Below are 26,485 nucleotides of genomic sequence, written 5' to 3' on the forward strand. Positions count from 1 at the left end.
GATCTTTTTCTTATTGCTGACATACTTGTAGAAACCCTTCTTGTTACCCTTCACATCCATTGCTAGTTGCAACTCCAATTGTGCTTTGGCCTTCCTGATTTCATCTCATCATGCCCAAACAATAATCTTATACTCCTCTTGATCAAGTTTACAGACAACAAAACTGGGACAGTTTGCAAACGCTTTAGAAGACAGTATTAAAATTCAAAGGGATTTTGATAACTGGAGTCTGGGCTATAGACAGTAAAATGGAATCCATAAACAGACAACTGTAAGTGGTTATATATAGTGAGAAAAAGACAGATGTTCATGTATGGAATGTGGGGTACAACTGGCTTGGCAACAGTACTGGTGAGAAGGAGCTAGGAGTTATAGTGGATCACAAGCTCAATATGTCACCAAAAAGAAAGGAAAATGTGTAGTATTAAAATAGCAAGGTATGCACAAGAGACACTTTACTTGGTGTATTTAAGCTTCAGCTGAATAATGTGGCCAGTTTTGGGTATAACATTTTAAGAAGGATGTAGAGCAATGATTCTCAACCAGGGTGCCACAGCACCATTAGGTGCCTTAAGATTCTTTCAAAGGTGCTGTGGGGTGCTGCAAAATGGTAGCACTATTAAGTGTTCAAACATGATCAACAAGAAAAAAAAACAGTTTTTGCATAGGAACTCATAGTGCTAAAAACATTCTGACCTGCTGTGATGAGAATTCTTTGCAATACAAGAATTGCTTTATTATTCTTCTGTAGTCCAAAAAAAAGAAAAGAAAACTAAGAGCTGGCATTTTTCATGGGATGCCTTAACTCTACCATGCAAAAATCTAAAAATGTTGAGAACCCCTGATGTAAAGACACTGGAAAGGATCCAGAGGTGAGCAATGAAGATAATAAAGGGATTGGAATGCATGCTTTATGAGAAAAGATTTAAGGAAGAAGGTGTGTTTAGTCTGGAGAAACAGATATTAAAGCAGAATGCTATAGAAGTTTACACATATCTGAAAGGCTACCATAGAGAAGATGAAGGAAAACTCCTTTCCCTTGCCACAGAAGGCAGGGTGCTAGGCAATCGGTTAAACTACAGGTAAGCAAATTAAATCAAATATCAGAACACACTTCCTAACTGGAAAAAAAGGAGAATGGAAGAAGCTGGCTAGGAATGTCCTTCACTAGTTTTAGAACATTCTTTACTCAATTTTTCAAGAAAAGGCTGACGGCATCAGGGTAGGATGTTTGACAAACAACAAATCCTATTTGTGATATCCATCAGGGAATACAGGACCCCAAAGGGCCTTTAAAACCCCATTATTCTATCAGATCACACTCTCTTTCCTGTTTCCAAAATGAAAAATAGGGCTTCCCAAACCAGAAGGTATTGGACCTCAAATTTCTTTCACATGCCATGTGGGTCAGCAGGGGGAGGGGAGGAAGAAGGGGTGAATACTTCAAGTTTTCTGCATAATTTGTCCTTTCCTTTCTTATGATCCAATCTCTGAAAGACAAATAAGCAGTAGATGTGAAAAGGGTATGTAAGATGCTGAACAGTGCAGAGAAAGCAACTGAACAGAGCTTTGCATCATGATCCATAATATAAAGGATGAAGAGAAGGAGAAGGGAAAAGAAAACCAAAAAAAAAAAAGGACCCATACTTCATTTAATTAGACCATGAATCACTGCCCCAGGATACTAGTGAAACAAATAATTTAATACGACAAAAAATAATTCTATAATGGAACAAAATCTGCAGTCAAACCAGAGAGTACTAAAAAGATACAAGAGTTTAAATCTCCATACTGAGGACTTTGTTTGACATCTAGTAGGAAGTAAAACTCCCCTGCTAGGTACAGCATAGCGATTTCCTTTCTACAAAAGAGGTGGTTTCCATACACTGTGGGAGGCATGATACTTAACAGGCTAACATAATAACAACTGTATTACAAACAAACTTTTTTTTTTAATTAAAAACATAAGTAAAACCCTCTTGATCAGTCAAATATTTATCACACAGTACTAAAATGAACTGTAGAGTTGCTTGCCAACTGAATTTTGGCACAGTTTCATTTCCACGTTTCCATTCTAAACAGGGCCTTCTAACAGACAAACTGCACCAGTGCTGAGAATTAAATTCTAGGTATTATAGCAAAGAATGGAAGTGGTTTATTTCAGTTACAGTACATTATTTCACCAGCATGAAGATTTCCTTTCAGAGATACTATCCAGAAGTAGTTTGCTAGTGTCAATGTGAACATAACAAAATACATTTTTATGATCTCAATTTAAGATGTGCATACATAAATACAGCCAGCCAAATACTGAGAGAAGTACATAAAAGAACATATTTCATACTGTTTGTCTCATAGTCTATAGCAAGCCATACTTGTTATTAAGAAAAAAACTTCAGCTTTTAACAAGTAGTATCTGCAAGTCGCCTGATGCTAGGTCTTAAAAAAATAAATGCAAAATAAAAAAGTAGTAAAACTTTATTTTAGAATTAAACACTGAACAACTGAAAGATTGTGTTGCAGAAAATTTGGATTAGCCTGTATGTAAAGATTGTGTACGAGCCATGGTGAGAAAAAATGGTTGTCCTGTAATAATACAAAATATTTAGACCAAAAAGTATTGGCATATCATAGCATCATATACCAAGGCATTCTGTACTATGGACATAAGCTTTTCACATTATCAATGCTGTTGTGTGTAGCAATAACAAAATTTATGCACTTGAAATCTCAGAGAGTTTTGTGCATTATTTCTTAATGATATGGAGGAGGAAGGAGAGCTAGCACTTCACTGTAACATTAGATAGCTGTGAAAGAGAAGATGTTTGAAAAATGTTGGAATATGAAATTCCTGGTGCTTATGTTTTTGGATAGCAATGGGGAACTTGCTGATGGATGTAGGCTCCCGAAAGACGGAAGCTCGCTTTGTGGCCTAGCTTTCACTGTGGATATCAGCAGCCATCTTAATAAGCTATGATTGCAAGACAGAGAAATACTTTTCCCAATGAAATTCAGTCTCATTGCTTCTTGTAAAGCCAAGCTCACAAGTGGCTTGTCTCAGGAAAACACAGATCATTTTCTTCACTTTCAAGAATCACAGCCTGGTGGTGATGTTGTCGGTAACTTTGGAAAATACACAGCCGCATCTTCTTTTCTCTGAAGTTCATTTGAAAACTATTTCACTGATTTTGTGGCAGATCAGAAGTATGTGAAACTTTTTAGTAACCTATTTTCCATCTTGGAGGAAGAGAGGTTGAAAATTATCCACCTGAGACACAGCTTAAAATACTGGAACTGAAACACAATTCAGGAAGTTTGCCCATCACCAGCAAATGAAGATCTCATCTCAGTCTGGAAATTCGTACTCGTGAGCAATTTGCCTCATTTATTATGTGACGTGGCTCTCTGGTATGTGGCCAGGTTTGGATCAACATACGTCTGTGAACAACATTTGCAACAATGAACTTCAGAAAAACAAGTTTCATTCAAGGCTGACAGATAATAATCTGAAAAAAAGTGGACTGCTTCTGTCTAATTCAAAACAGGACACAGATCAGAAACAAGTGCAAAACTGTGTAAAATGCCTTATTTACACGTATAACCCTAACTATGTTAGGCATGTAGTTATGAATATGTTATTTGTCTGCACAGTATGCATGTTCAGAAGTTTCGGGGCTACTCATACCTGTTTTTACTTTTTGTGAGCCTGGGCTTTACTGTTTGGGATGGGATCAGGTGTATAAGATTTTTTGATCTCTGGCTCTCCCTTCCAAAACTGTGAAGTTTGTAGACACACAAAATGTGCTAATGGAAAGCTGCACAAAGGTCACTGTGGCTGCTTATATCTTGGAGATGTCTCCCCTCATTGCTTACTCCCCTACTTTGGGGTTTCCCTTGCTGCTTGTCTGCCATGCCTTGATGTTCAAAAGGAAAGAAAGAGAAGAGGGAAGTGAGGTGTTTGTTACAGTTAGTGGTAGGAATTAAAGTGAGGTCTTTCTTCACAGATCTTTCTTCTCCCCTACGCCCTGCCCTTACCACACCTATATGAGTGCAGGCCCATGATCTCCTTTGGAGTCTCATTCTCACATTAAATATGATGTGGTGCCTGGCTGCTGACCAGTCATCCTGGCCTTCTCCCGCAGGAGCCAGCAGTTAATAATCCTCTACTTGCTGGCTCAGGCCACCCTTTAATTATCTTTTAACTTTCTTGATAGTAAGTTCTTTGCCACCGGCCCACCTAATAACTTGGGTACCCTTATTAATACTGTGCTGCTGGATGAATTTATTATTATTTGAGTGATCTTCATTTATCTCTTTTCAGTTAACAAGTTTATCCCCATTCAGTTGGTCCTTATTTATATTCCTTCAATTAGCATATATTGTCACTTAATCAATCTTTAGTTACATTCCATTAATTAACCAGTTTACCAGCATTCTGTTAATCAAATTCTTCTATATTTAATCAATCAACTTGCTGGTTAATTAATAAGTTTATCAGCATTCAATTAATCAATTATTCTATATTTATCTTTTATCAGTTAGTCGAGTCCATCATGAACCCATTTCTCATTAAGCTCACTGGTGACGGGTCACCTCACTCACAGATTCCCCGACCAATTAACCGAGTCTAAAGTCCTGGTGATTGGCACTTTGAATTTGTTTGATTCACCGGTCCAGGTAGCTCTCTGCCTCTGCTCTGGCTCTCTGTGCTGCCTCTCTTGTGGAGGGGTTGGTTCTCCCCTAGTCTGGCTTTGTCTCTGGCTCACTGTTCCAGCTCCCAGCACTATCTCTGTGTCTCCGTGCAGCCCACACAGGCTCAGCTCCTCGCGTGCTTCCCCTCTCTGGGGAAGTTCAATTGTGCTGGTGGCTCCTTTTGGCATCCAGCGGAACTCCTGTCGGCCAATACGAGCAGGCTCCAGTCACATGGGGCCCCACACAGCCTGAACAGACTGGAGGGGACACCGTTCTTCCTTGGGCTGCTGGCTGCACTGCTCTGGTAATTGCACCACCATCCCAAGGTCCAACAGTAAATTTTTCAATGGGCTCTGGTCCAACGGGACAGCCTGGAACGTAACAGGGCCTGAGGCTGGTGCCTGTTATAGTCACCCAAACATCAGCACTCACTGTGAGCTTGTGGAATACCCCCTGCTCAAAAGGGAAAGTGCTTCTAAGCACAAATCCCTGTAGTGAGTTCAGGTGGAAACCTGATACTACCCCTAAAAATGCTGATAATCCCTGAACTTGCAGTTGGGTAGGTCAGGGTCTAAAGGAGACAGGGTTGCAGAGGCAACCTGAAGAGGACCAACAGAGAACACTGTGACCCCTGATATCATGGACAGCGACCATGGTAGCAATGAGAACACTGATTGAAACACCTGGTAGCAGAAGTGAGTAGTGGTGACCCCAGTGGAGCAGCAGTGGACTCTCAGCAGTGACGGAGCACTGACCCCTGGCAGCAGGGCAGCATACTCCAGTAGCAATCCCCAGCAGCATACTCTAGCACAGCAATCCCCAGCAGAAAGTCCAGTGTGAGCCTCTACCTAGTAGTTGCCTCTTTGGCTGGTGCAGGTGATAGCGGCCCAGAAGCCGAGTGGTAAGCCTCTGATGGCAAGGAGCAGCAGGGTCCTTGGGGATAGTTCTACCTACCCAGCACCTGCCACTGTTGGCTGGCATAGGTAATAGAGCCCCCTAACAGCAGCTTTGAGTGAGTTTCCCATCCCAACAGACTGGGCTATGTGGTAGCTCCCCTGGGATACTTTGTCAGTGACTGAGACTGTTAATAGTTTTGGGTTTCATTTAATGTTTAATAGTTAAGGCTTTCTTTAAGTTGTGTATTTGTTCTCCCTCTCCCCTCCCCCCCCAGCCCATAATAAACTCTGTTATAGTTGCTACTTGCGAGAGAAGTTTGTTCACTTTAGAACAGCCAGTCAAAGTTGTTTTTCCAAGGTTTTCGGGTGGCGGCTCAAGTCAGATTTAGAAAGTTGGTGTTAAACTCCTAAATTTGAACCCAACCTTTGTCCGTCCAGTGTCTGGCAGAAGGGTTACATATTTTACTTATTTTCCAGTAGTAATTCCCAACTGTTTTATTATTGTCTAATGCTAATTATTAGAATAACACTATCCTATACTTCGGCACACTTGCAAAAAGGCTGGCTGCCACTGGTCTATGACATCAGTTTTGAACAGTTCCCTAACATTCTACCCCTGGAGCATATGACCAAGTTTCCCAAATAACACAGAAAACATGTTACAGACTCAAATGTTGTAGAAATAAGGTGCTTTTCTCTCTTACTGCTGACTCATTTAAAGGATGCCTGAGCAATCACTAAGGAAGAAAGTAATGGGAGCAAAAAGAGATGACATCTGGGCTCATGAAAGAATAGCGTACTACAGCAAGTCAATTAAATGCACCCACCTTTTTCTCACATGCTTACATTTTTTCTATTTTAGGCCTTTTAATGAAAGACCTGTCTTCTTAGGATTAGACCATGTATTTCCCCAGAAGAATTTTAATGAGAAAAAATAGCACATAAATCAGGTTCAAATGATTTAAGAACAGGGGTGTCAAATTAATCTGGCCCCATGGACCAGATAAGCATTGCTGGATCAGTCTGCAGGCCAGACCTGACTGACCCACCCTGTCTAGTGCCTGTGGTGCTGGATCCAGCCTGCATGCAGCATGTGTTGGCCCCCAGAACAAGCACAGAGCACATGCAGGCAGCACAGGGGTAATCCAGACTGCTGGTTGCAGCCTGAGCCCCAAACCTTGTGCTGCCTACAGTGCTGTGTCCAGCCCACACACTGGGGGAAGCACATACCCCATGCTAGTTCCAGGGGCTGCAAACACACTGAGTCCCGGGGCCAGCACATGTTGCATTTAGCAGAGGTCCAGGATGCAAACTGCATGGAGTGCTCTGCGCTAGTCCCCTGTACTGCAAGCAACCCATACAGCAGCAAATCCAGCTTTGTGCGACATGCAACACATGAGGCAGGGACTGGCTCATAAGGTCAGTCTAGCAACCCATGGACCAGGTCCCACAGCTCCACATGCCAGATCCAGCCTGCGGACCACATGTTTGACACCCATGGTTTAAAATATTTAAATGGATATGATCAATTGTAATTTAAAATTGGCATGCAGGAAACTTCCATTTAAAATAAACTAATCTTGTGTTCCATTTTGTAATTTTTCCTCATTGGTTGAAATGAAAAACATGCTAATTTGCAACCAAAAATTGGCTTGTATCAAATTTGGTGGTACCTTTTCCTAACCCGAAAGAGACACTGTATCTAAACATAAGCAGTTAAACAATACGTAGTTAGATTCTTAATTCTTACTATATTTCACTTTTAAAAAAGGGTGAATGATACATATCCATTTACTTGAGATTTGTGTTGATGCACTCGGATGCACTCAGAAATACTGTATACAAAACAATTTTTAAAAAAATTATTAATAAACTACTTAAATTTGCTTGATACATAAAACAAGGACAGAAAGTGTAGGGATCAAGTAAGAATTGTCAAGAGTCAAGCTGAAGAAATTAAAGGAATAGAAAATTAAAGCAAAAAACTAAAGATTTCATAGACTTTCATAGACATTCGGGCTGGGAGGGACCCCAGAGGATCATCGAGTCCAGCCCCCTGCCCCAGGGGTAGGAAATCAGCAGGGATCATAGGATCCCAGCAAGATAAGCATCCAAATGTGTCTTGAAGGCGTTCAAAGTGGGTGCTTGAACCGCCTCCAGCAGTAGTCTATTACAAACCTTGGGGGCTCGGACAGTAAAGAAGTTCTTCCTTATGTCCAGCCTGAATCAGTTAAAGCATTAAGATGCTTTAACCATGTACATAAAAAGAGAACAAGGAAGTAAGTGGGGCTACTGTGCAGGAAAAATGAGGTTGAAATTAAAAATAATGTAGGTACAGCCCAAACATCATGGCTGATTCAGTAAAACATGAGGACTAACTTGGAGTGGCTAATGGAAATTAGTACTTAGAAAAGGAAGATACCGTACCTGAAGTAGAAGACAAACTCAAAAATCTTAATGCACTCAAGAGCCAAGTACTTTTTCCAGTTATCCACATATATGTCATGTCAACTGTGTACATCCTGCCTACTAAATTTTAAAGAGTCCTATCACAGACTTATAAAATTATTATTTTCTCTGGAGCACCCAATAAGAAACTACTCCCTAAAGAGGTGGGTATCTGTAGCTAGGCAGACTATTGCTTGAGTCAGACATGAGAATGTAGGAGGCTGGTGGGTCTTTAGGCTGACAGCTTCTAGTTTATTTAACTGGCAGTGGCAAAAAGCACCAGGAATCAGTGCCTTGTCTAATATAGTGGAGCCACTGATATACAAGAGGACTTTTCTCCCCACAACAAAATACCTTAGCGTAGGCAAGGCCTTAGTTAACCCTCTTATGAATAGTTTCACATAACCTTATGAAACATCCACTTTGTTTCCAATGATATTGACATTAAGGCTCCTTGCAGACATGAACAAAGAAACAAACAAAACACACTTTACTGGAAGAAGCAACGTGTTAGTTAGACCCAGCTCTACAGCATCTGTATAGATCGGGCTTTTTGGTGTTTTTAGCTAAAGTGGATTCAATCAGCGATTAGATAAAAGTGCCAAAAAAGCCCCACTAAAGTGCCGCAAGCTGAACATTAAATGTGTACACATCCAGTTGAACCAGGCACATATTAGCCTGATCTGCATAGTGCACCTTCTTAGGGGAACTAAATTAAATTGGGCTGGCCACTTTGTGTTTTATCTAAACTCCCTGAATGCATGTACAGCTCAACACTTAGATCAGCGGTTCTGAATCTTTTTCAGTCAATGTACCTCGTGGTCTCAAAGTGAGACTTCACGTACCCGCTAGGAGCGACGTTTCCAATGCGAGGTTGAGGCATGGAGCAGGAGTAGGATATCTATTGTCAAGACTTTTTTAGGCCCTTTGACCTGTGTTAGACAATGTATGAAATATATCTCACGTACCCCCTGGGGGTACATGTACCCCCGGTTCAGAACCGCTGACTTAGATCAACCTTACTCTACTTAGGTCGATTTAAGAGTAACATCTGCATGAACTCTTTGAGAAAATTAAATGGGAAAGATTTTTTTAGTCAAAAGAAGAACATTTTCTCTTATAATACATTGCTATCCTTATCTTCATGGAGCCAGGGCTTTCTCAGACTTAGACACTTCACAAACATTTAGGAAAACATAATTGCCTGCTTATACAGAAAGCAGGTTAAGCCTACAAGAGCTAACTAATTATTAAAAAACGTGTATTCTTCTTGAACATAGCTGTTGCACCATAAGCTTTGGCAAGACAACTTGTTCTTATCCCTCATCTTACCTGACAGTACAACCTAGCTAATATTTGTCAAGCCTGCAAACTTGATGGACCATGAAATTTTACAGAAATCTCACCCATATATTTATTTTCTTATGATATATCTTATGAACAAAGAAAGCAGTTCCCCTACTGTGGAAGTCAGTATCTTATCTGTTTAGAAAAGCAAAATTCAGTCATTTGTTAACTTATTTTTGTTATGTATACTCACAGGATGTCGGTACAGTATAATTAGGAATATTGCTCTTTCCTATATTTTCTCCAGTTCCAATGCTTATTCTTAAACTTTTGCATATTTTTACATAAATATAAAAAATAAGTCTGAACACAATTAGCTTGGCATCAATAATTCCTATAAATCAAATATTTTAGCAATTTTTAAAATATCTGCTTAAAAAAATTAAATGTTGAATAAGTATTTAAATACAAAAAATAAACTATCACATAGTTTGATAAAGTGCTAGAATGCAACTTTGCTAGAACAAATCGTGCCATACATTTTTTGAAAGACCTGTGACCTCCTTGCTTTCTCTTTACTAGATAAAATATCTTTCAGAAAATAACTGCTCTATTTTGGCACTCTATACAAGTTTTTAGCATCCAGTCTGACAAATCTGGCTACTGTCTGAGTTTCTCTCTCCAATAACAATGAATTTGGTATTCAAAATTACCCAGAGAAGGTTCAGCAAAATATTTATAGAAATCTGAGAGCAGGCTGGAATATCCAATTAGAGAATGTAGGATATTCATATTTCTGGAAAAACAGACAATTATCTGAGAAGAAAGCAGGAGTGAGAGTTTGTTTGCATCAAAGGCCACAGCTGATGAAGCATATTTTTGTAGTTCACTGTTTGATATTTGTCATCCACTGAAACTGTTGTCTTGAGGCAGCTACTTCTCAAATAATCATTGCTTATTACAACACAAGATGCTAGACCATATTCATAAAAACTATCCCACAGTTTATTCTCAAGCATTAATCCAGCATCCTCTTCCAACCGTTTCTGAATTGAGCCAACTCAAAAAAACAGAAGTTGTATTCTCTGTGATTAATTTTAGAATACAGTAATTTTTCATTACTTAGCTATTATGAGGGAATTAAAGTCTTCCTATATTTTATTTTCCCCATGGCAATGTCACATGTCTATACATGTGCTCCAGCATGGGAGGGGAGAGGCATTTTAATCAGAGCGGTTTTCAGGAGCCGCTCTAATTACAACACCCGCAACGTCTCGTATTCAGTGTCCCAAGCTTCAAAATGGCTTGAATGAGCTTTAGTTAAAGGGCCTCCACCACCATTTTGAAATACAGGGACACTGCATACACATGACGGCAACGCTGCTGGAGCGTTCTAATTAGAACGCGCCAGCAGATTTGACTAATCCTGCACATGTACAGGTACCCTGAACGGTCCTTTAAAAGGAAACAAGTCCAGTTTACCTGCAACTACTTAGCTGTCTCCTAAGGGAGCCGAAGAGAAGGCACCTGCCTGTTATAAAGACCAACAGCAGTTAGAGAAAAGGGAAGCAGTAAGAGAACAAGAGTTATCTAGTGAGAGCTGCGTGAGGTCCAAGAGAGCAGGCCTGGACAGCTGTGAAGGAAAAAAGTTAGCGTAGAGAAGCTAACCCAGAGAAAGTGTGGAATAAAGTTGCTGGGAGAGTGCTGTGAATGAGAACTTTGTCTTGTTTTATTGCATTGTTGAATGGTTGGGAGAGAACTGACAAAAAAAAAAAAACCAGGGGAGCCCTGGGAAAAAAATTCCTGTTCTGAAAGAAGGCTAATGGAAGCCCACTAGTAAATTAAAAGAAGCAGCTCAGAGCAGGCCAGACTCAGAACAAAAGGGTTAATCATGGAGGGACACTCACAGGACAAGAACTTAGCAGGTGTGGAAGTCTCAGGTGAAAAGGCCTGGAGAGCCCTTTCTCAGAAGCTCTGGCGTGATGGTTATGGACAAAAGCACCAAGTGCAAAGGATTGCCAGAGAGCTGGAGACTACAGAGAGGAATAGGAGCACAGACCTAAGGCAGTGCTTGGTAGACTATGGAAAGTTGCTAAAGAGGGGCACGCTGTTATGCATATTATCTGTTTGTAAGAAGTCAGAAAACAGTGCATTTACTACTTCTAACAATAAGCTATCTGCTTATTTTCTTTGATGGTAGGGATTTCCCCTCTATCCCCTGCTGAGTACACACAGTGCAGTATATGCATTTGTGCTCCTGCAGTCTAATATATGATAAAATCAAACATACTTTAGAAAACTGGATATGCTCCTGAGATAACCTTGAAACCAACAGAGCAAGAAGGCCACAGCCACAGGCAACATTATACATTTTCCTCATCAAAAGTAGTTCAAAAGCCAGTTTTGCACTGCATGGATACAAAATGATTTAATACAGTGAGGATGCAACCTCTTCTCAACTTTCCACATATTCCTCTAATACTTGCATTTTTGAAGTGGAACTGAAGGAACGCTGCAAGACAACCACCAGATAAGCCAAACAAAAGATTTATCATCACGAAAAGGCAAGAAGAATTGCCATTACAGGATCCCCTTGTATCTTAGTTATTCAATCTAGTCTAAAAACATTTCTGTAGAATAAATTAAATAAATAAATAATGTGTTTGACATCTGCATGATAAATCACAGGCAGATACTTTCATACAACTAGCTCAGCTTAGGAAGTATTCTGGCAGCCAATGCACACTTGCAAAACAGCTCAAATAGGGCCATAATCTCAGTTTAAAATAACTCCACGTTGAACCTTAGCCTAGAAAATATATTACATCCTTCTCATATCCTCTCCTACATTTTATTTGAGTGATGGGAACAGAAGGGAGCATCAAGAATAAAGCTATTTAATTTTTCACTGCAAGCTCTTTTACTTTTATCTAAGCTTGGGATAAAACATGTTAAATGATTGACTAGCAGTCTTTTCAGCAAAAACTTGTATAGTTACTGAGTAAACACATCACATAATTCTTACCATCTTTCTCCTCTACATAATAAAAACGTTGCTGTCCAGAGTGTATTTATCAGCTGTTTTTCCATCTCCAGGGTATTGTGTGTACAACTAGATGACACACTTTCTTTTCCAAGAATTTCTGCTTTTATGGGTTACAACTGGAAACATTTATGGGTGCATCAGTGGTTTTTTGTTCATAAAAATAATGATAATGCAGTTTTTCATATTTTGTATTTTAATACCCCTAAAAGGTAATTTTACCAAGTTCTCTTAAAAAAGCCTTGCTAACTATTAGCCCTCTAAACTACCCAACTTTCTGAAAAATCTGCTAAGTGAATTTGGTATATTCAAGATTTATTACAGCTTCACTCGGATTTCTCTGTTGAACATCACCTCTTCTGCTACACAAATTTTCCCTATCGATTTTCTTCTGCGGAATGAAGGACAGCAAGATAATGTTTTTTGATGGAGGCCATGCTGCTAGCTATAATTTTTTTGTATGAGTCAAATCAATGTTTCTGATTAGGAAAATGAATTGATTATGTAATGACAATAACCAGGTGTTTCACAGCTAAGACACATTATTTTCCTTTTTAATGGAACCAAGAAAACATTATGAGTTAAAATTACAGCAATTTTTACAGTTTTAAAAATTACAGTAATTTTAAAAATAAGCAGAGTTGTGAGATTAAAGAAAAATACCTGTAAAATTCTGAAGGTTTATTTCTAGAAATGAAATAAGAATTTCTAAGTAGGCAACTCTTCTCATGTACCATACTTGTCTTAGAAATACCAAATTGATCTGTACTTTCACACACTGCCTTACACATCACTTGCCCAATTACAAGTTTGAGGTATTAATACAGGTGCGTAGAATTGTTGAACAAGAACAAAAACTCTGGTGAACAGGAAGGCGTCAAGGTTAGAGCAGGGTTCTCAAGCACAAGTCATTCCTTTAACCTCCCACTACTACTGAGATTTCAAAAACTTGAGGCTGGGAAATATTTACACTTTTTTTAATAAAGCAAATCTTCCAACTTCATAGGCCCAAACATATTTCCAAAGAACATACTGCTAAGGATATGTATTGAAATCTTACAACCATTTTCTTATTCTGTTTCAAAGCATGCTCTTCTATCACAAAATACATTTTTCATTTCCAGAAAATATCAGTAGATCACACAGACATGCACAATACAAAAACAGTGTACCTTGTTAAGCTTGTCCCTGTCTTGGGAGTAGGCTGCTGCCTTTTTCTGCTCTTTGCTCATTTCTGAAACAAGCCTCATGATGGTTTCTCTGCTAGCTTTTGACTCCATCTCATGAACACTGATAGCTTCTTTGAGAGTAGAAATCTGCCCTTTTAACATTTTATTTTCTTTGTGCGTTTCAGTGAGCTGGAGAGAGAAAAGTTAAATAAGTATTAATAAACTTCTTATACCACTTCCTATTAAAAACTGTCTATACTCATTTCAACTTGTTTCCTGTTAATCATCACCATAAAATTGCCATCGTATTATCTTTTAGGGTGAGAACTAAGATTGTGTTCCGTTATTTATTTCTAGCAGTTCCTCCCAAGGGAAGAAGAACCTGGAGCACACACTATACCATAAGCAAATTATGTCTTACTAGTCAATTGCCCATCAAGGATGATTCGGGGAGGGAAAGACGGGTGGAGACAGAGCACCACCACCCACCTCCCCACACTGCCACCACTCTGCCTCCAGCCCCACTGCCTCCAGCCCCATGCACCCCCGCCACCAGTCTGGCTCCCGACCTCACCACCTCCCAGGCACAGGGGAGGGGGGGAAGCTTGCATACAGCAGCCACAGCCATCACCCCGCGCTGCCGCCACTGAGCATCCAGCCATGCACAACTCCCTCCCCCTGCCTCCCCTTCCTCCCACCTGGCTGTTCTCAGGGCCCAGCAGTGGTGGTGGGGCATCACCACTGTGCCCCCCCTCGCCTTCCCACTTCTCTCCCCCACTTCCCTGCCAACTCCCGGCTCTGCCGGCTTTTGTCGGGGCATGGCAGCAGTGGCAATGGTAGCAAGGCTGCAGCGGGGGGGCAAGGCCAGTGCTGCATCGCCAGGACCCCGTGCTGCTGCCTCCAAGGCTCCGTCATGGCAGCGCTCCACCATCCCAGTCCATCCCTACCGTTGCCCATCATGACTGGGTGGGGGGGAAGGAGCACCGCCACCCAACACCCCGTGGTGCCACCTCTCTGCCTCCACCCCCGTACACCCCCCCCTACCACCCACTTCTGGTCTCATGTGCCAGAGCAGGGGGGAGAGGCTAGCATTGCACCGCTAGCACTCCGCGCTGCTGCTGCCTCCATGGAGCAGGGCTGGGAGTGCGAGGGTGAGGCCAGCAGTGCCTCACCCCCCCACTCTGTCCCCTCCACCCCCACCATCCTGGCAGTGCTCTGTTGTCCCAGTTCATCCCCGCCATCCCCCTCTGCCTTCAAGGAGCAGGGTGGGGGGGCAGCACCACTGGCCTCACCCCCTCCCCCACTGTCATGGCAGCATTCCTCCATGTGTGTCTGTCTGTGCAGAGCACTCAGATTGGTTGTTTCAGTCAGCATTGTGATTGGCTGCCAAGACAGCCAATCAGAATGTGAATAAAGCGTTACAGGCAGACAGACAGACTAAGACTTTTATTATATTAGATAAATTATAGCAAACCTTAATGTGGGTTAGTCTATTAAACACACACACACACACACACGCACGCACGCTCGCGCGCGCGCACTCAGTAATATATCAAGCATCTGGAGGGCTGTTATCATTTCTTCTTGTCCACACTGTTGGTAAGGCAGGGCAAAAAATGAAGAGACCATATGACTATCTGTAGGTGGGAAACAGGGGGGTTTTCTGTAAGATTTATGGCTGTCATGCCTTTGGAATGGGAAACTAGCATAGGACATGCTTGAAATATTATGTTTGAAATGTTCTCAGACATAAGTTTTTAAATTTGCCAATGCTGCTTTCTTGAGCATAAGAAATACTAGGAACATCTGATAGACAAATAAGTTACTGGGTTGCTGTTCTAAACAATGTAGTAATCTGGGAGAGCTGGTAGCCCAAGGAACATTCAAGATATATCACTGCCAGGGCACCAGGATAGGGAAGGGTAAAGAATAGCCCATGATACTTCAATAATATGGGCGGGGAAAACATGTTCCTTTTATTCTACTGATAGACTGTTTCTTAGTTTAAGCAACTCCTATTCTATCTTTAATTCAAATCTTTATGGAGTAAAGTGAGAGACCCTACTAAGACAAAAAGGGTAGATATACTGTGCACTATACTTGGTAAAACTTCAAATGTAATATTTTGTCATGAGAACAGGATTAAAAAAAAACAATTTCATAAGCTAGTATGAAAGAAATGGTTCATTTATAGTTACTGCAGTGACAGTTGGCTTATTAGTGACAGGGACTATTTTTTCCTCTATGAGAAAACACTGCAATTTGGGTGCACTTTGATTAAGATGACATACTGTAAGAAACTTTTGTTATATACAGATAAAGGTTAAATTTAAGTATTTTTCTTTTCAATGGTAAAGTCCAGATTTCCTAAAATATTTGTTATAAATGTAAATAAGGCAGTATTTCACAAAGTGACTTGAGAGCAGAAATTGGGGTAGTATAGTCAGAGGCAACCCGAGCAGGGTGTGGGGCCTGGAGCAAATCAGCCCATGCGAGGCCCCACCCCCGCTCCGATCCCAGACCTGAAGAAGCTCAGCAGGGTCGGGGAGGGGGGCTGTTGGCGAGCAGCTGGACACGGAGCCACCACTCCACCCAGCTCTGCGCCACTGCTGCCCCACCTGGCTCCACGGGGCCCTCCAAAGCACAGGACCCAGGGCGGTAGCCCCGATTCACCCCCCATAGGGACAGCCCTGAGTATAATGGAACTAACCAAAGAAAGCAAAACATGCATAATTAAAATAAGTTGGCTTTTCACACCAAATAGCAGGCCTAAAAAGCAATTGGTTTCATTTTCTTGAATGAGAATTCCGCTGCCAAAAGTTTGAAAAAATCTAAAGAAACATATCAGTTTCATGAAGCATTTTAAGAGAATGCTATATGATGAATGGTTAAGGTTCAATTATGAATGGCAATAAATGTATTTTACTACAGAGTCAGAGTTAAGGTTGCTTTTCAGTGGCACCATTGAAAACGTCCTTGTTAAACGGGGTATGTGCATGCACTGAGCATTAGAAACAGTGCTAGAATTTTCTGTCACATTGGATAGATCTATATCATGGCAACAGTATGCCCATTCTTACTTCTCAGGAAATAAGAAGCATGTCACCCTGGAAATTAGCCTATTACAACACCCTGAGGGGCGACCCCAGTATTGCACTGAAGATGAGGCTTGTCTGTATGCTCAAAAGCAACATAGAGCTAAGTTCATCTCCTCCCCTCCCCCATGTCAGTGTGTCATTACTGGCTCATTTGGGGATTTTCTGTGGGAGCATCTAGGCAGAATTTATTTGCCTGGCAGCAAGACTAAGCAACCTGTTACCCTTGTGACTTCAATAGTTTATAATGTTTTAGACAAGCAGTCAATTACATGCCTTGCATGCTAAAATTTGAACCTAGCAACAATAATGATAGTTGTAAGTTAATGTAATACAGAAGGCTTCATTGAGTTCAATGACAGCTGAGGGTTTTCAGCATCTGTTGAAAATTAGGCCATTGTTTGTAAAAAATGTTTTAAACGGTTTCCAACTTCAAAGTTTTGTTAAAGTTACTTAAAGTTCTTGAAGTTCTGTTGTATTTCTTCCTATTACTATCAAAGAATACAGTGCTATTAAACTATCCTACAAATGGATTTGTATATTTTGAAACAAATAATTCAAAAGGCAACAAAGCCCTATTATATAACTGTCCAGTAGAGCAATGCAATACAATTAAATATTTAAGTAAGTCTCTACAATAAAAAATATAATTGCATGTAAAAATATAACTGCACATAAACCAATAACTGCACATGAATACCTTGGAAATCAAAAGGTCCTGTGGTTCTTCTTTTCCTCTGATGTCTATGTCCAAAACCCCAGAAAGATGTGCTAAGAATTCACCATTCTTCCTGCTGATCTCAGAAACTTGATTCTTGGTTTCTTCACACTCATCAATATATTTGCTGAAACAAATACACATCAGGATGAACACACTTAGAAGCAATATTTTCTGTACCAAAAGGTAATATCAACCTAAGCGTATTGCAGTTTTCTATGTATTCTACACAACCTTCATCAATTAAACTGTGATTTAATACATATGCTATTTTTGTATTATACTTTCAATCTTTGATCTTGACTGGCATTTCAACAAAGTCCTCAACAAACGCAACCCCATCTCAGCACCAGACTTGATAGAACATGTTAACCAGACAGCCAAACACTTACATCATTCCAGTAGGAAAAATCAAAAGTACAAGCTGCAAAAAGAAGCTGAAAATAATAAAGCTGTGGAAGACAATCTAATTGTCGTAGAAATGTTAAAAGCACTTGAGATCCGCTTCCTAATGAAACTGACAGAACCATTGTCAGAAAAATATGTTAGGGAGACTGCTGACTGCAGGATCTGCAGAGCAGAACCCATTGTAAAAAACGCCATATGCAATGTGTTACTAAACTGGGTGAAAAGGATGGAGTGGATGAAGGGTTTAGGAAAGACTAGGCTGAATTAGGCCCAAGAGAGACTGTGTAAACCAGATATTCATACTGTTGACTATCACTAAAAAGATGCATAGAAGGGCAGGCTGTCAGGACCCAGTCCCAAACCCCTGCCCCCAGGGAATGAGCACCAGCTCAGCCCTCCACTAAGCCACAGCTTATGGAAGAAGGCAGAACAACAAGGAAAGAGGCCCCACCAGGGAAAGGTCTCCCCATCACTGACTCCTGATTGGCCTGGGGCTCCTATCCCCTGATTGGGTCTTCCCATCTATACAAGGCTTCCTGATTCCTGGGAAAGCTGTCTTGATCAGCATTTCTCAGCCTGTGGGTTGTGATCCAAAAGTGGGTCACAAGAATATATGAAAGGGTCGCGAACAAACTTAAAAAAATTGATTCTCCTTTAAAAGAGAGAAACATGGCAAACCATGGCTTTTCCCTTGCAGGCTGGCAGAGTTCCAGCCTGCAAGGGGCTGCTTGCTCCCCTACCCCCTCCCACAACCACCCCTGGCCCCACACATGGTGGGGGCTGGGGCCTGGGGGCAGGGGGCAACAGGTCAGGAGTGAGGGACACTGAGTCAGGACTAGGAATTGATGTTTACAAATGGCCCTGGTACACAAAAGGTTGAGAATCCCTGGTTTAGATAACAAGGATCCTGCCACCCTTGGATTGCCCTGTTTCCTTGCCTCTGCCCTGCTTCTAGACCTGACCACCTGAGTTAAGGACAGAAATTACACATAAACTGGTATAAGTAATCAGAAATGGCTTCAAATCTGTAACACAACAAAAGTTCAGTGCACATAAACCACTTTCAAAATGGCCAAACCCCGTTAAAGATAAACTTGGATGGATGTAGCATCAGACTTAACTGAGTTAGGTTAAATTGGTTTACTGAACTTCTGTCCCAGATCTCCTCCAGATTCAAGTTAACTCAAAGTCCCTGCCAGCACCCCAGGATACTTTGCACCTCCCCCACAAACCGCTCCCCCCCAACAAAGTGGGCAGGTTAGCCTTGGCCCAAGCTGTCTGCTACAGCCTCACATACAGACATGCTCTAGTACCCCCTGGCTTCTGGCCTGGGTCACTGCAGGCACCTGGCTTCATTTCCAAAATCAAAAGTAAATGTCTGTTCACTTACTTATCGGTTCAAATTATGCAGTTTAGACTAACCTGCAAAGACTGAACTGATTAATTCTTGGTCTTTTTAACCGTTTATACTTAGCCCCATTGCTGACTCTGCTTGGACTTTGACCACTGCCTCTGTGTGACATCTTGGATTGTTGGAACCTGGCTCTCACAGTTGTCTAACCCAGCCTGTTCCCTAATCTTGTTCTGCCTAGTATTTAGGTCCCAATTTGGTCTCTGACCCTCTGGCTTTGACCTCGGCAACCCTCAGACCTTGGGCTAACAGCTTGAGCAACTTGCCAGTCAGACTACCTACACCTTGATGCATGACACAGGCTCATCTGTCACCATCAATTTCACTGAGGTTTTATAGGGCATTTGACTACTTTCACGGACCTACATTATGGAACATCCTTCAGTTCCATGGAATTGCAGCTGAAGTCATCAAGGTACAGAGGCACAAAATATTCTTTAAGGAGAAATGACCAAACAACAGTGGTTCAGCTGAACACTTACTTGAACAAGTGTTGCATTCTTTCTCTATTGTTGCCTGACATTAACATAGAATAGATAACAAAGATGTGTACAGGCAATACATACTGTAGCATAGCATGGACAGAGAGCAAATGGATCAAGGTTTGCTGATGGCATTGTGCCACTGAGTGACACCACAGAGAAGGTACAAAGACAGACAGCCTAGCAAACAAGCAGTCAAAGTGGAGCTCAGAGGGTATGTCTGCATTGCTATGACAATGTGTCTAATCCTAACCATTTCTGAGCACATCTACCCCTTTGCTCCTATACATATGCTCCAGACACAGGAATACACCTATGAAGACACACTAAGATTTCATAGATTTCATAGACATTAGGGTTGGAAGGGACCTCGGAAGATAATCGAGTCCAGCCCCCTGCCCAAAGGGCAGGAAGTTAGCTGGGGTCATAGGATCCCAGCAAGATAAGCATCCAGTTTGCTCTTGAAGGTGTTCAATGTAGGCGCTTGAACCACCTCCGGCGGCAGGCTGTTCCAGACCTTGGGGACTCGGACAGTAAAGAAATTCTTCCTTATGTCCAGCCTGAAACGGTCTTGTAGTAGTTTATGACCATTCAACCTAGTCGTCATCCCTTGGGGCGCTCTGGTGAACAAACGTTCCCCCAGATCCTGGTGGTCACCCCTGATAAACTTATAGGTGGCCATCAGATCACCCCTGAGCCTGCGCTTTTCCAGGCTAAAGAGCCCCAGGGCTCTCAGCCTGTCATCGTAGGGTCTGCTTCCCTGACCTCTGATCATGCGCATGGCTCTTCTCTGGACTCTCTCAAGCTTCTCCACATCCTTTTGGAATTGTGGAGCCCAAAACTGGACGCAGTACTCCAGCTGCGGCCTCACTAAGGCTGAGTACAAGGGGAGAATGACGTCCCGGGATTTGCTTGAGAAGCATCTATGGATGCAAGCCAGCATTTTGGTCGCTTTACTAGCCGCAACATCGCACTGCAGGCTCATGTTCATCTTGTGGTCAATGATGACCCCCACATTGAAGATGTGCACCACACTTCAAGATGGACGTGGATAAGCTCAAGAGGGTACAAAGAAGAGCCACCCATATGGTCAAGGGCATGAAGGATAGGCCCTACAAGGAGAGACTCAGGGAATTGGGCCTGTTCAGTTTGAGTAAGAGAAGGCTGAGAGGTGACTTGAGCGCCCCCTAAAAGTACATCAGGGGTGAACACCAAGATTTAAGTGAGCAACTCTTCAGAAAGGCACCTCAAGGGAGGACAAGGACCAATGGACATAAGCTTATAGAGGGTAAATTCAGGCTAGATATAAGGAAGAACTTCTTCTCTGTAAGGATCACCAGAATCTGGAACACACTCCCAGCAGAGGTGGTGCAGTCACCATCCTTGGAGGTGTTCAAGAGGAGGTTGGATAAGCACCTTGCTTTTCTGAGCCCAATAACTTCCTGCCCATGGAACTTATATTGTACTATATTAATCAATGGAGACCTCAAGGAAGAAGTGACACTGAGGATAGGAACTGCATCTACAGAATTTACTGAAGTTAACAATGCATGGAAATCAAAGATTTACAGTATCAAAATTAAGCTGAAACTCTTTAACTCAAATTGTCAGGGGCCCTACTAGGCACCCCAGTCTGGGTGAATTGCTTACTTGACCACATCTGCCTGGGGCTCTGATTGGAAGCCCTAACCTCAGCATATGATCCAGCTGGCCACTGTAAGGACCTTCTGATTGGCTGCTGGGAAGTGTTCCATCTGTGGCAGCAATTATAGGCCAGCTAATAATTCTGCCTGAAGGTCTGCTGCTCTGGTAAGCCTCTGATCCTGTGCTCCCTGGTTTTCTGGTTCCTGACCCTACTCAAGTATGTTCTTGGACTCTGGTGTTTTGGAAATAGTCCTTGTACCTGGTAACTCAGTATACAACCCTTGAACTTTGACTCGGTCTGTGATTTGGACTCTGTCTTTGGATTTCCCGCCTTGGAACTGGTAACTCAATCTCTTGAGAACCTTGACTTGGTCTATAACTTAGGTTCTGCTTCTGGAATCCCCCCTGGTATCAGCTAACTTGGATTATATTTACTGCCCTAATCACTAGGCAAGACAGCCTACAACCTAGCTCTTGCACAAATATAATCCCACTACTAAAAAACAGCTGGAGATCTATCAAAACATTTAGACAGGAAATTAGATTCCTTTCAAAACAAGTGCCTACAAAAGATTCTGGGTACTGGATGGAAAAAAACTTGAAAAAGAGAGAATCGTAGAAAGAAGTAGGGCTGGAAGGGGCCTCCAGAGGTCATCTAGTCCAACCTTCTGTCTGAGGCTGGATACCCCTATCAAAACTACCTTATACAATCCCTAATCTAAACTCTACATAAGAACTACCATCAACCCTGACAACACAGACATATCACCCTAACCTGCCACAGGTAAAGTAGGGGCACCACTTCTATGTCCTGCTTCTATGAAATCTTGTCAATATGAACTCAAGAGATCCTGGGTAAAGGGCCATGCCCCCTTGTCTTCTTTCTCCTGAACCATGGAACAAGAGTATGCATTTCTGATATACCAGGCACACCACCACTTTTCTCCCAACCCTACCCTTGGAAACTAGACTGTAACCCTCCAAGTTGACTTTCCAGTCATAAGAGCTGTTCCACCAGGTCTCAGTGATGCCAGTTAGATCATAGTTATTTTCACAAGCTGCAGCTTCCAGCTCATCTTGTTTATACCCAACCTATATCAGATGTATTTTGCATTTTGACCTCACTTCCTTTTTGCACCACTTGCTACAGTCCTGTAGCTCTCTGACCCTTTCCCAGAGTTAAGTTGTTTCTTTGAGTCCTTTCCCCTCTGGACTGTGTGCTCTCTTGTTGGAAAGGTTTGATCACCATCCCCCATGGAACCTAATTTAAAGCCCTCCTTAGTAGGCTGGTCAGAAGATACCCAAAGATGCTCTACCCTGTTCTTGTCAGATCCCATCTCCTGATAGCAGCCATCCTCCCAAGAACATCTGCCCATTGTTGAAGAAGCCAAAGCCTTCACCATCTCAGCCACATGTACACTTCCAGCTCACTGCCTGGATTCTTGCCTTCCATGGGAAGAATCAACCAGATCATAACTTGTGCTCCATGCTCCTTAATCCTCCTGCCAAGAGCCTCATAGTTCCCTCGGATCTGCTCAGTATAATTCCTGGCAGTACTGTTGGTGCCTACATGGACAAGCAGGAAGGGGTAGTAATCCGAAGTGGCAGTCTGAATTCAAGATCCAGGTAGGCAGCATGCCTCCCAGACCCTCAAATCTGGATGACAAATTGGTGCCCCTGTCTCCTGCAGAAGGGAGCCACCAGCCACCACCACTCTTCTCTTCCTTTTGGGTGCAGTGGTTCTGAAGCCCCTGTCCTTGAGGCCTTGCACTTGCTTGCTCTTTAGGCTGCTGCCTCCTCAGCCTCATGCCTGCAGATGTCCTCTCCTCTGCGTTTTCCTCAGCAGTTCCACCACAGTACTAGAAAGCAGTTGTTGACTTCAGTCTGCTGCTCTTCTATGGACTCTCCTTCTTCAAGTAGTCACATGCTGCCACTTCTCATTGCCCTTTGGCCTCTCCAGGACCAGTCTCTCATAACGCTTGTCCAAATAATTTTCTTGATCCCTGATAGAATGCAATGTAAATAACCATGCTTCCAGTCTTTGAACCTTCTCCTCCAGTGCAGACCATCAGCCTGCTGATGAAGTATTCCTGACCCTCTGAGAGGAACATGAACGTGGCACAACCCAAGCAGGTCACAACAGCTGACCCAAACTCCATTAGTGCCTCCTTAGCTCCCTAGAGAACACCTATGCCGTAAGGAGAAAAAAAATAGAGCAGGAAGGGGGAAAAAAGATACACCACAAGAACCTGCATACCAAACACCCACATCAAGACCTTTGCACATGCAGTCCCCTGCTTTCTGGCTCCCTTTTCAGGCAAACTCCCTAAGCAAACTCCCTCTCTGTTTGCTGCCCCGTATTCACTGTTAACACACAGTTCACTGGGGGCTGCTCTTTTATAAAGCTGCCTATCCTAGCTCCACCCTTCAGTTACCTAAATCAGACACATCCAAAGCAAGACCTGTCACTCAGGCACTCCAGAGGGGGGAAGAAAAGAAAAGGAAAGAGGGAGGTGGGGGAGGCAAGAAAGCAACACATACACAGGGGAAAAGGGGGGAAAAAGGCCAAACACATAGCAGGCACTAGACAAACACTCTAGTACCAATCAGCCACCCGAAGTCACAAGCACAGAGAAAAGCCTCTTCCAGACAGTCCCACACCTGAGCTGTTCATCCCAGAACAACTGCTTTCTGCTCAGCTTGCTCATCACCAACCAGAAGCCTGCACTAAAACAGGAGGAAGGACTTAAGTGGGGCACATATGCCACATGACGAGACATAAATATATGGGGATATTAAGCTGTGAAGTGGAAACCAACTGATGTGAGGAAAAGAGAACACCTAAGAGAAGCCTTAGGAAGAACATTTAGCAAGTAGGACAAGCAGCCAATATCAATACCATCAACCTTTCAACCCCATGTACCAGAAGAATGGTGCAGAGCGAGTCCACAGGATTGATTCTGCATGGTGTTGAGCCCTATGCACCCTGTTCAGGCCCCACACACCTAATCTCGCAAATACGGCCACACTATCCGCCTGCAGGGTTCCCCAAAGGTCCAGAAGTTTGGCAGCATGGGAGCAACAATTAATGCTGGCACTGTTCCCCTGCAGCCAAATTTTCAGACATGTAAGGAGCCCTGAAGGTCAGATGACACAGCTCTGCAAGCTGGATCTGGTGTGCAGGCTGGGGGCAAAAATGCAAAGCAAATGGAGGCAGCAGGAAATAATAGAGGAACAGAAAAGACTAGCTTCTAGCGTGCTAATGGTAACATGGGAAAGATGTAATGTAACAAAGCAATGCATCTATAATGGGCAACCATGCATAAGCCATTGCGACTTTCTCCAAGCTTTTTCATCCCCTCTAATTAACCGAAGAAGTAGGAGGCCCTGTTTATCCTGTACGTTTTACTGCTGCCTTTGATAAAAGTAAAGCAGAGACAGAAGGGAGGGAAACTTCAGATACCACCCACCTCCCACAAACACCACCCACACACATGCACCCATGCACAGAAAATACTGAGAGAATCAGAAATTGCATTGTAACAAACAGCATAAATACCGTAACTGAAATCAATGTAACTGAAATCAAACATTTTCTCTATTTTGAAACATAGCGGGTGAAATCTTGGCCCAGTGTAACTTGATGTATATATTTTAAAGGACATCCACACTAGTAAAAAAACCACAATTTTTGTATTTCTGATGGAAAAACCACTAATCATCAATCCAAAGACCCTATTCCTTTGCCCACAGAGAATGTATTCCTTGTGGAAAAAGACAGAAGCCCACTATCCCTGTAGACATTTAAAGCTTGCTGAAAGAAAGCTCTTGGAAAGTGTACTATTAAGAATAACAGTCCTGCCTAAACAAAAAGATGGATTAGATCATCTAAAAAAATTCCATTCCTGTTTGCTACTCTTCTGATCTTTAAGACATATTGGTGGGAATTCATTGACCAAAAGAAGCATATGGCCCTAAACAGTAAGTTGGCAAATTAAACCTTCAAGTCAAAATGAAAGTTGATCCCATAACTGAGAGAAATTGGTTTTACAACACTAAGACATTCAAGTTACAGTATTTTGATAGTCTTGCCTTTAATGGAACCATAAATTGTATGTGCTTACATTTGTTCTATAAAACTTATGATTTGTTCTTTCAAAAAAATAGACTATTTTACATAATTTACCTAGGTGGTAAAAAAAATGGATAAACTTTAAGGCCATTGGGCTGGCTTTTAAAGAAACAAATTTTGCAGCAAGCAAATTTGGAGTACATATAATACAAGCACATTTATTGAACATTTTTATTAAAATCTTTTTCATTTTAATTCTCTAAATCAGATAAATACAAAATGCAATAAAGGCTACTGATCATTAAAGTTCAGTAAAGATCATTAAAGTTCTCACTGTAAAAATTATATGAGATAGGTCCCAGGCTTATTTCTGTCAGTGCTTGCTGCTTCAAATTCACATAGTTTATACATTTACTGAATTCCCTTGACTACCAGCTATACAAACTCAGGCCTGGCTCTGAGAAATCAAGCTAGTCTACACCATGTACTGACTGCCAGTAAGAAAGGTTCTGTAAGTCAGTGTATACCTTCACTGACACTTATGAACTTCCCTTGTCTTTAGAAGGGTAGCACAGGTGTAAGTAACTAGAAGCTATATTCTGAAATATTTTTGTTATGTACAGGAATTAATATAATCCAGTTCTCACAAGGTTGGCTAGTTCCATATGGCTAACAGAAACATATGGTAATAAAAACATGCTTGAAAAAATACAATGGCAGTAGATCTGCTGAGTGAAGTGGTGTCATTTTTAACAGGAGAGCTGTACTATAAAACTAACAGTACACTTCAGTATCTTGATTTCTGACAGATTCAGCATTTAGGTATGTGAGGCATGATCCATGCCTGCTGATCTCCTTATCTGTTTTCAATAGAGCCAGGGAACTCCTGGCTAAATCTGTTCCCTGTTGATGATTCAGGCTCACTAAGGGTTCCTAGACTAGCTGGTCTTAGTTGGGGCCATGGCCTTTTTTTACCTTTGATCCACAGCCTGCTTTTGTGACTGTCATTTGCAAGATTCTTCCTGTCAAGACAGGCAGTGGTGTCATTACATTCGAGCACATTACATTGCACATTACAGCTTCTCTCTCTTTTAAAAGATAGCTTTATGAAGACACTCAA

At 42.0% G+C, this 26,485-nt stretch overlaps 1 protein-coding gene across 7 annotated transcripts in view; it reads right to left on the bottom strand.

Annotated features, from left to right (window-relative positions):
• Nucleotides 1-26,485, bottom strand: part of CCDC170 (coiled-coil domain containing 170) — a 115,659-nt gene that overhangs the window by 56,255 nt on the left and 32,919 nt on the right. For all 7 annotated transcript variants that reach the window (XM_025205599.1, XM_025205598.1, XM_014520481.2 and 4 more), the window contains 2 exons: nucleotides 17,331-17,475; nucleotides 13,539-13,724 (listed from right to left, as the gene is read on the bottom strand). In XM_025205599.1, the coding sequence (XP_025061384.1) occupies nucleotides 13,539-13,724; nucleotides 17,331-17,475 (331 nt within the window). The remainder of the gene's footprint in view (nucleotides 1-13,538; nucleotides 13,725-17,330; nucleotides 17,476-26,485) is intronic.

The sequence above is a fragment of the Alligator sinensis genome, unplaced genomic scaffold, assembly GCF_000455745.1.
Source record: "Alligator sinensis unplaced genomic scaffold, ASM45574v1 scaffold1177_1, whole genome shotgun sequence".
Taxonomy (NCBI): domain Eukaryota; kingdom Metazoa; phylum Chordata; order Crocodylia; family Alligatoridae; genus Alligator; species Alligator sinensis.